The 11,533-nt window shown below is 42.2% G+C and overlaps 1 protein-coding gene across 1 annotated transcript; it reads right to left on the bottom strand.

The window, feature by feature from the left end:
- Positions 1 to 10,253: 10,253 nt before the first annotated feature.
- On the bottom strand, positions 10,254 to 11,279 carry LOC119038439 (vomeronasal type-1 receptor 4-like). The gene is given in 1 exon segment (XM_037130935.2): positions 10,254 to 11,279. A coding segment is annotated over 1 exon segment (1,026 nt).
- Between the last annotated feature and the right edge of the window lie 254 nt (positions 11,280 to 11,533).

The raw sequence follows: 11,533 nt of genomic DNA, 5'->3' as shown, positions 1-11,533 counted from the left end.
TTGGTCCATCCAAAGAAGTGGCAGTTTGGGGCAACTGTTGTTGCCCTGGAAAGCATGCTTCTCTCTTTAGTCATCACTGCCAGAAATTGACCCCAGGTTGGCCACCACCTCTTCTGTGCATCATGGACCAACACCTGGCTCTCTAACTCTCCCAGGCTCCCTTCCCACTACCCTCTCTGGCCTAGCCTCCTCCTCTGGGGAAGAGACAGTTGGGTTTTATTTAGGACTGCCAGGAAAATGAGCAGGAGGGCAGAGGTCACACAGGGAGAAACTGAGGCAGGGCCTGACCCCCCCCCATCCAGTACAGAAGGCTCTTCATTTTTCCAAATGCAATATTCATCACCTGCCAACACAACCCTGGGTTAGTTCTCAAAAGCAGACTGCCTCAGATCTCCCTTCAAAGGGGCTAGGAGAAGCCCTACAACCATTTGGAAGAAGAGTCACAACAGAACCTGGAGGTGGGTGGCAGAAGCCAGATGAGCTCTAGAACTTTGCATGTGAAAACTTGTATAATTTTGTTAACCAGGGTCACCCCAATAAATTCAATGAAAAGGAAAAAATAGATCAGCTGGACGTAGGTGTCTTCTAGTCTGCTCCCAGTATCAATATCTGAGTTTCAACCTACTTACTGTCCAAGCTCCCTAGGTCTCCAAAGCTCTAGGCTCATGTGTCTCTACAGACATATACTCACCTTCCCCACAAACAAAAAATACAAAAATGTGACCCTAACGTAAACCTGAAATTTGAACCAGAAACTCCCATTTCTTCATTCCACCCTCCCCAACCCCCCCCCCACCAGCATCCCAGTTCCTCGTAAATCTGCATTCTGGCCAAGAGACTGTGTTCACTGACTCACACCTACCACTCCAGTTCTTAATCACTGAGCCGCACAGCATCACCCACCCGACAGCAAACCCCAACAGCTGGAACCTCAGTCATTACTTTCTTCATACTACTTCACCACAAGGCGGATCACCAAAGCCAAACTCCACAGTGGCCAAACCCAGATTCCCCAGAACGGCCCTTCTCTCGCCTCAGGCCCTCAGTCCACAGACCCATACGGGCACCGACCCACTTGCTGCTGGGCTTCTCAAGACTCTGGGCAGCTGCCAAAGGCTCAACACTATTCCAAACCGATTCGCCTCGCGGTGCCCTTGCCCTCAAGTCCCCTTGTGGGCTGTGGCTAGGGACTCTTCAGGATGTTGGACATTCTGGGCGTGGGCGTGGCTCTAGGACGTAACGTGATCACGCCCACCTCCCCGGAACCAGACCCTACCGGCCAACAAGGCAGGAGCCTTTCCATGCCAACAGAAAAGTGAAATCACCTTCTGGACTCGTGGCAGCCTTCTTCTGGGTCCACGTTATGGTGCTGATTAAGTTTTCAGAGAACAGAACCTCCAGGAGGCCACCATGGAGCAACTCTTGTTCTCTCTAGATTCTGGGGAAACAGAAAGGCAGCAGGGCCCTCGTGGGAGTGGCCATCTTACCGGAAGTGAAGTCAGGGTAGCTGGGAACACCCAGGGTCATGCAGGCCAGTCTGCATGGCCCTGGACAGACACTTGTTGTAGGAGTAGACCCAGGCTCTGTAAAAATCAAGCTTACAAGCTTTACTTCTCAAGTGATAAATGAGGATAATGAAGGTGACCCAGAATATTCAAGGCGTGAGGGATTTTCCCTCCACTAAGGCCAATAAGGATCCTTACTTCCTTGCTTGAGGGGCACTGTTTTAACTACATCTGCTTCTCACCAACAAAACTGGGACAGAGAGTACTTCATCTGATACATAGGTGAATTAAGTAACTTGCCCATAAGCACCAAGCCTAGGAGTCAAACAATAGTGTGACTTCAGGACCCACTTCTGAGCACTGTTGAAGGTCGAGTATGGACTTCATTGGAACCAAATGAATCCCTGGTATGGTAGCAAAATTAGGTGTGCACTAGGCAGCCTCCTCCTGGAAATCTTGATCTGAGTTTCACATGTGGCTATCAGACCTCAGGTGAATCTGGATCCCAGTCCTGGGGCCTTGACCAGTCAATTGTTGAGTCAGCCAGTCTGACTGTTACAGAACAGACACCGGGGATGGGGGTAAAAGATACACTATTACCAAAAGGAACCCCCTTTTTCTTTGGAGTCCCCACCACATAATAGGTTTGCCTTGCCTGCTGCCAGGGAGAAATGTCTTTCAAGGCCAGAGACTGGTGAAAAGAAAAGCAATTACTTATTTAAAAGTTATACAGACTTAAAGTAATGACTTAATGCCTTTATTAAAATACTAAAATCCTTTAGAATACCCACAGACACACACAGTCCTTCCTTCTCCCTCTCCCTCTGTTACCTCCGGGGTACCGTATCTCAGGAAAAAAAGTAGAAGTCCATGATTTAGGCTCCTAGTACCATCAGCAGTGTTGCCACCACCATCTCCAGTTAATCCAAAGCCATGTGGCACCTTCTCACCAGCAAGAGTCCTTTTACCCCTTTTCTTCCAGGCAATGTCTCTCCTGCTTCCTAAGCCACATGGCAAAAGGGAGCACCCCAAAGCTGCAAGGTCTCCACCTGGAATGGCTACCGAACCTGGGTTTAAATCCCAGCACCAGTCTTCTTCTGCAGCCCCATTTCCAACTCCTCCCACAATCAGTTACACCTGCTAGCATTCCTGTATTTGTCCAGCTCTACTGGGCTGCCATAGTAAGTCCGGGCAGGCATGATTCCATGGCATGGAGCCAATCATCTCCAAACTCTCACACAGGCGCTGAAACCAGGGAGAGTTGCCTCCCGGTTACATCTTGGGTGAAAGTCACTTCCATCCCCCCTAGCTCAAAGCACAGCTACAGCTATTTGGCCCTGGCTGGCATAGCTCAGTGGATTGAGCACAGGCCTGAGAACCCCATGATCGCGGTTCGATTACCAGTCAGGGCACATGCCTGGGTTGCAGGCCAGTTCCTGGCAGGGGACTCACGAGAGGCAACCACACATTGATGTTTCTCTCCTTCCCTTCCTCTCTAAAGATAAATAAAATCCTTTAAAAAAAAAAAAAGCACAGCTACAGCTATTTAATATATCTGTAAAACCAGTTAAAGCTTGTATATATGTTAAATGACCATGCCAGAGGTTAGCTGCAAAGCTGTTGCTATATCAAACAGCTCTCAATGGCCCTACTCCATGTATCCATCCCCTGCCTCAGACTTGTGGGGCCCCCTCTTGGCTGCACCGTTACATGATCTTGCCATGGCTGGATCTAAAAATTCACAGGACTGGAAGTAGTTGGGATGGTGAAGTACTTATGACTGATTGTTTTCTAGAGACTGTCTGCCCTGAATCCACCCCATTACAAAGTATACTTTGAGAATGATGGAGACAGTAAGTCAGAATTAAGGATAAACATGGTCAAAATGAGATGTGTATCTGACCCTTGTTGAAAATACAAACCTGGACTTCTGCCAAGATGGAGGCATAGGTGGAGACGCCATGCTTTCTCACACAACCAAGTTTAGAGACAATTAAATATTAGCAACAGAAAACACAGCCAGAACACAGAAAATTGAACTTTTTGGAAGTCTAATAACAACAAATTCTTCACCCTGACCAGTAAGAGGGGCAAAGCCAGCAGCTGGCCAAGCAGGGTTGCACAGGAAAACTCGGTCAGATGGACTCAGGCATGTGGATCCCAGGCGTGGGGTTGCAATGGGCAAACCCAGTGAGCGATCCAGTGAGCAACCGGCGGACCCAGTGAGGGCGCAGGGCAGCGGTTGACTGTGGTCACACATTCCTGTGCAGATAGACCAGCGACAGAGTGGGCGGTGAGACAGGACAGAGAAGGCCCCAGCAGCGAGAGGCAGCAGGGGGGGCCGCCATTTCCCCACTCTGACCCCGCCCCCACATACAGCCTCACAACCCAACGACCTGGGCAGCCCACCCTGGTGAACATCTAAAGTTCCTCTCCTCATACTTAACGGGTGCAAACAGACCAAAAATGGCTCAAGAAGATCTCAAAGCCCCAGAGCCCATAAATCTAAGTGACGAAAAAATAGCAAAACTTTCAGGTGCACAGTTCAAAACAGTGGTGATCAGGATGCTCACAGAACTGGTTGATTTTAGTCACAAATTAGAGAAACATATGAAGGCTAAACTAATTGAAATGAAGGGAATTGCACAGAAAACCAATAGTGATGAAAAGGAAACTGGGACTCAAATCAAAGGAGTGCACCAAAAGAAAGAAAAAAATGGCCAAACAGGAAAATATGAAGAAACAAGAATTCAAAAAAATGAGGAGAGGCTTAGGAACCTTCAGGACATCTGTAAATGCTCCAACATCCGAATTATAGGGGTACCAGAAGAAGGAAACAAACAGCCACCAGTGGAAAACTTATTTGAACAAATAGTAAAGGAGAACTTCCCCAATCAGGCAAAGGAAATAGACTTCCAGGAAATCCAGAAAGCTCAGAGAGTCCCAAAGAAGTTGGACCCAAGAAGAACACACCAAGGCACATCATGATTACATTGGCCAAGATTAAAATGAAGGAGAGAATCCTAGAAGCAGCAAGAGCTAAGGGCACAGTCACCTACAAAGGAGTCCCCATCAGACTGTCAGTGGATTTCTCAAAAGAGACCTTACAGGCAAGAAGGGGCTGGAAAGAAGTATTCCAAGTCATGAAATCCAAAGACCTACAACCAAGATTACTCTATCCAGCAAAATTTTCATTTAGAATGGAAGGACAGATAAAGTGCTTCTCAGATAAGATCAAATTCAAGGAGTTCATCATCACCAACCCCTTATTATATAAAATGTTAAAGGGACTTATCTAAGAAAAGGAAGATAAAAAAGATGAACAGTGAAAGGACAGCAAACTCACAGTTATTAACAACCACACCTAAAACGAAAGCAAACTAAAAGGACAGCTAGATCAGGAGCGGAAACATAGAAATGAAGATCACATGGAGGGTTAGCAACAGGGGAGTGGGAGGAGGAGAAGGGGGGGGAGAAGGTACAGAAAATAAGTAGCATAGATGGTAGGTAGAAAATAGATGGGGGGCAAGAATAGTATGAGAAATATAGAATCTAAAGAACTTGAGACACATAGTCATAAACTAAAGGGGGGAATGGTGGGGGCAGAGGGGTGTAGGGTGGAGGGGAATGAAGGGGGGAATAGAACAACTGTAATGGCATAATCAATCATTTTTTTTAAAGAAAAAAGAAAGAAAATACAAACCTGTAGAATCTGGCCCTGTAATTTCTGGTCTATGTGCTGGGTGTGACTCATGAATCTGCATTTTTCAGGTTTCTCAGAGGGTCTGAGGCCTATGACAGACAATCAAGACCATACTGAAATGCCCATTGTTTACAAATATTATAATGGGTGGTGATTCTCCTTAGCACTTTGGTACAACCTCAAATTATATCCTAAAAGCATTCCCTTGCAGAGAGCAAAGTCTCTGTTTTCTTTTACAATGTATTATGAGGATTTATTTTTCTAAATATGAGTTATTACTTTGTGGAGTTTATTACTTTCTGCAGTTATTTTATTACTTATTACTGGAGTTAGGTTATTACTTTCTTAAGTTATTACTTACTTTACATACTTTATATAATCCATTTACTGTCTCCCTTTCTCATTAGATTATAAAGTCCATGAAGACTGAGAATTGTTTATTATTGAGGAGAATTGTGTTATAGTAGCCCCAGACAACTGAGATAGGCCTCATCTATGTCACTGAGTCAGCCTCCCTTTGCTGAGGTGATAAAACACAAAGACTATTTATGTACAGCTTGCTCACTACCCAGCCTCATTACCAGAATGTCAGAAATACAAAGGGCGAATGTCTTACTCCACTGAAGCCATTAGATGATCACTATAGTTTAATACTTTTATTGCAAAAGAGCTTAAACAATTGTTAGGAATGTTTGCCCTAAAACCGTAATTTTACACTGGAAGTTATTTGTCACTCAGAGAACATTTACCAATGTTTGGAGACTGTGATTTATGTCATTTGCGGGATGTAGATCACTGCTGCCATGGAGTGAGCCGAGTGCTAGATGCTGGTTACCACCCAGGACCACCATGAACGAGGGCCACACATTTAAGGGAATCTCAGAGCAGTTAGGCTCCTGCTGCCAGAGGACTGCTGCCAGTATGGGGCAAAAAAAAATTTCTCCAAAGGCCAAGGTACCACTTGTTCATGTAAAGCTGAAATGACATTAAGGCCAGTCTAACATCATTCTCAAATATCCACTCTCCAAAATAAACAGGCCTCTCTGGGTCCTCCATACCTGGCTGGTGAAGGACTCTTAATTGTATTCTCCCCCAAATGGAAAGATCAATCAAGAGAGGCCCAATATTTCATGTAACCATACTTTATTTTTTTTCTCATCTGAGCATATTTTTTCTCACTGGAGACTCAGGGGGAGGGAGAGAAAAAAAGAGAGAAAGAGAGATGGGGGGAGAGAAAGAGAGAAGGAGAGAAACACATCGATGTTGAGAGGGAAACAGGGACTTGGTTCCCTTCTCATATGCACACTGACCAGGGGTTGAACCCATAATCTGGGTATGTGTGCTGACTAGATACTGAATTCGTGATCTTTCCACACATATGATGACACTCCAACCAATGATGCCACCCTAGTATGGGCACACATTTCATTTATAATGAGACCTCTAGCTGGCTAATTTTTGCTTTCAAAAGAGAGGACTTATTAGTTGTCACAGTAGCCACATGTTCATACACCAAAAGGGGCTTCCAGGAAACTATTGCTTCCTTTTCCTGAGGATCTGAAAGACAAAATCCATGGTCACAGAGACTCTCCATCTCTCATGAGTCCTGTAAAGGCTGGGCCTCCTGTAGATGATGGGGAGCCAGAGCAATAACAGTTGTTCCCTCACTGCTGTAAGGACTGAGCTCAGTACATCTGCCCCAGAATCCCAATCAGGTGTTATTGGAGAAGACAACTCTGAATATAATTAGGTTGCATCAGCCACACTCAATGGCATATGGTCAATGATACACTGGACAGGTATCTGGAGACTGAGGTCAAAGAAAATATCACTCATGTAAAGAAAACAGCATATATCAGAGGTCAGTGGTACTTGAACTAAACCCTCCTCTAGCCAATGAAAAGAGACAGGGTAGTTTGTCTCAGTAATTATTGACATTCTGATGTAAAAAATATTACAAAATAATGTTGCCTTTTTCCAAGGGGTTCTTCTATGACCTGTGTGTCTCACAAAATTAATATGTGGAAACCCACCACCCTAGGTCGTGGTATTAGGATGTGGAACCTCAGAAGATGATTAGGACATAAGGGCAGCATCCTCATGAATGGGACTGATGTCATTAAAAAGGCCCAAGTTGAGCCCCGTTGCCCTGCTGCCTTGTGAAAATGTGTTGACAAGGATGAGAATAGTCAAAAATATCTTACACTGCTGTTTGTTATAGAAACTGGTATATTTTCCAAACCTTTCTGGCATTATGTCATAGTGATAGGAAATATAAACCTGTCACCCAACTACTCCACCATCACATATGTCACCTACAGAAATGTGGTATTATCTCACCAAACATGTCTATTTTTTCTTTTCTTTTTTTTTTTAGAGAGATTTTATTTATTTATCTTTAGAGGGGAAGAAAAGGAGAGAGAGGGAGAAATATCAATGTATGGTTGCCTCTCATGTGTCCCCTGCTGGGAACTGGCCTGCAACCCAGGCATGTGCCCTGACTGGGAATCGAACCATGATCCTTTGGTTCACAGGCCCACGCTCAACCCAATGAGCTATGCCAGCCAGGGCTGCAAACATGTATTTAACATATATACCAGCACCATTTCTAACAACCCCATATGGGAAACCACCGATAATCCAATGAACTAAAATGATTCAATGAAGTGTTTTTTTATTCACACATAGAATCCTATACCGCAATGCAATGGAATGATCAATACTAACATGCAGCAATCAATACAGCAATAATGTAAGGAATGACAGACACCAAACATAAAAGAGTTAATACTCTATGATTGCCTTTCTATCAAGCACAGAGCAGGGGAAGTGACCTCTGCTCTAACACTGCTTATCCTGACGAGGAGTGACAGAGAGAGAGAGAGAGCGCAGAAAGGACTCTTGGGGTATGACAGTATTCTACTTATTGATCATAGTACTCAGTATAGGGGTGTGTTCGCGCTGTGGACTGTCATTCAGCTGTGCACATATGACCTATGCATGTACCTTTAAATTCTTTAAATATGCATCAAAATTATTAGGGATTGGATCAGGTAAATATATTAGTATTGTAATGTCCTTGTGTTGTAAAGATGGCATTTATTAGGATTAAAGGAAATGACACTGTGTAATTAGTTTTTAAATATATGCTGAAATTGCTGGTTAGAAACTAACAAACAATGAGGATGCAAATTTCAATGAAAAGGTGTTCATGATAAATTAGAATTATAATGTAGAACTAAAATACATAATTATATTTTAAAGTAAACCAGAAATAAATTGTCACAGGGAATTTAAGAAAATGATCTCTATTAATGCCAAACTGTATCAAATATTATAATAAAGTTAAATAGATACATTACTCCTTTAAAAATCAAACATTTTTACTATGTTTATGAATGTCTTTTCAAGGAATAAGGCCAGGTAATAGAATTAAATATATTTTATGTCATTTCAAACATTAAACAACTAGCATGGCAATATGCACATTGCATTAAAAACACTTTAAGATTTTGTCATTATTGTACCCTAACCTTGAACAATCACCAACCTCTTCAGTCAGCAGCCATCAACATTGAGGAAAGACCTCCACCAGCAAAAAGATTATAACTCACTGAAGGCTGAGATGATGGCTAACATTCTTGAACAATAAAGTATTTTTCTTTCTTCTTTTTATTTATTTATTTATTTATTTATTTATTTATTTATTTATTTTGGTTATTTATTTGTTGTTCAAGTACAGTTTTCTGTTTTTTACTCCCATCCCAGCCCCCCCCCAGTGCTCCCCACCTCCCTCCAATTTCCACCCCCCCCCTTATTTTTTATCCATGTGCCCTTTATGCTTGTTCCTGTAAACCCTTCTTCCCCTTTTCCCCTGAAATTCCCTCCCCTCTCCCTTCTGGTCCCTGTCAGCCTCTTCTCTATCTCAGTGTCTTTGGTTATATTTTGCATGCTTGTTTGTTTTGTTGTTTAGGTTCCTGTTAAAGGTGAGATCATATGGTATTTGTAAAAAAAATACTTATTATTGTAATTAGCACAATTTTAAAATTTTGTTACTGTACAACTTTCCAATATATTGAGTGACTTAATATGTAAATGTGTATATACATATATACACACACACAGGCATACACATATATACACACATATGCACACAAATTCCAAGCATGTGTGTATCTCTATACATGTTTTCTCTTCTTGCTCTTTGATGTCTATACTGCCATGTTTCACATAAGCTGAAAATGCAGGCTTTTTTATTGTGGTACAATGCTCAAAATATATGTCAGTTAGGTGAATATAATTATTTTGTTCTTCAATACACTGAATTATCAATACCTTCTTTCAGCTCCAAAATTTACATACAGAAAGAACAATCTGAAATACCTACTAAAATTAAGGAAATATCCACTTTGGTTTTTGACAATCAATGAATTATAAACTTTACATACACAGAATTAATTCCTGCTTTTTTCTTCTAATGGCTCCACATTTCATGGAAGTCCCCACCATGAACTAGTGTCATGACTTTAGAGACCAGAGTGTGCACCTGCAGGTCTCCTTTTTTCAACATGTCCAGATCTTCTTCACAAAGGAACCATTTGCCTTCTGCAGGTCCAAATTCTGTGAAATTCACATCTTTTGAAATTGCCACACTCTCATGATGTAGTTTAAACACCAGCTAAAGTGTAATTTCATGCTCCCCTGTTCCCCACTGCAGTTAGATCTGGCCATTTCCACCTGAATATGTGTGAACAAGCCTTCCCATTATAACATCGTATTTCAATAAATGACCACTTTCTCTCTAAGAATGTCATGTACAAGATCATAACAGGCTCCCACAAGCTTTCCTCATGAACTGAATTTCCCTCCAGTTGAAACCAATGGCTTACTATTATTAAAGTTACTATTATAAATTATTTTTTACTTTGATGAAAGTGCTTACCAAGACCTGTTTACCATTTCACAGCAATATACTCATAAAGGGACTTATAACTCTGAGAGGGATGAGTGATTTATCAAATGAACATTATACAAATACATAAAACTTACATACTTCTCATAACTTTAGGGGATTTTTTATTGCTTAACCAGGCAAAGCTGAGCCTGGAGACACTGGAGTCACGACTCAGGATCAGAAAAGAGCTGACAGTTGGGAAACTCAGAGAGAGTACTGAACTGGTGTTCCTGATGAACCAGTTGGGGTTCTTTAAAATAGATAAAAGAATATGAAAGATGGAAGAAAGGGCATTCAAAAAGACAAATGTGCTTACCAGGAGAATAATGGTTTTGGTAGCTCTGGCCTCAGGAGAAGATGGAGAGAAGAGGTGGGTTCTGTGAATGTGTTGGACCCTCTACTTGTGTCTATGCAGGATGCAGACCATGGAGCAACTTGCCCAGAGCATGAGTGCAAAACATAAAAAATCAGGGGATGCTATCAATACTGCGTGTAATGAGTCCCCTATTTTATCATGACGAACAGACGAACAGTACCCAAAATGTTTCATATTGGTGATATTTTTGTACCTCAAAGTGCTAGACATATATGTAAGAAAAACAACATTTATCAACATTTGCAGGACCCAGTACAGAAAAATTAAAGGGACAATGTACTTGGGAGCTTTATGTTTAAGCTCTGCCCACCTGGAGTTCATGGGGGTGATGGTGATGGCTTGGATGATGCTCAAAAGGCAGGTGGTGCCAATGGACACACCCCTGCGCACAACACGTACATAGAAGAAAAATCTGCATCCCAAATCAGTGAAGTGATGATACCACCCAAAGGATGACATGGTATGGGAGACTCCACTAGAAGACAGAACTGAAAAATTGGCCATGATCAGGTTGCTGACAATCAAATCTGTGAACCTCAGCCTGTACCCAGTAAAGTAAAGTAATAAATAATGATAAAGAAGAGAGAAATTCCCCCAAACTCCAATTATGGTGTGTAGTAAGAAGACCATTCCTCCTGCCAAGTCCCTGGTGGCCATACCGTGTGTTCTCAAGGACTGATCTTTGTCTTCTGAACTGGAGGACCCTGCATAGGAATATGAGGCATAAGCCACATGTATCATGTTAGCTGTACCCTGAATATTCTCCACTTACCTGTAGTCCAAGTGAAACAATGAGTTATAGTTTTTCTGTCATTTATTGTCTTCTGAGGGTTGAATGTGCTATCATTAAGGAACCATTTTTTAAAATAAATCATTACTATAAATTCCATACATGCCATTTCTTCTGTACCCCTCACTAATTCACAATGCCAGCAAAATCAGGATGGCCACAGATATACTCAGTAAGTTTTATCCCAGGAAGAAAAGTATAATTC

Source organism: Artibeus jamaicensis, unplaced genomic scaffold (assembly GCF_021234435.1).
Source record: "Artibeus jamaicensis isolate MK-2021 breed Jamaican fruit bat unplaced genomic scaffold, CSHL_Jam_final scaffold_804, whole genome shotgun sequence".
Taxonomy (NCBI): Eukaryota; Metazoa; Chordata; class Mammalia; order Chiroptera; family Phyllostomidae; genus Artibeus; species Artibeus jamaicensis.
The sequence above is the reverse complement of the archived record's forward strand: the minus strand, read 5'-3'. Positions and strand labels throughout refer to the sequence as shown.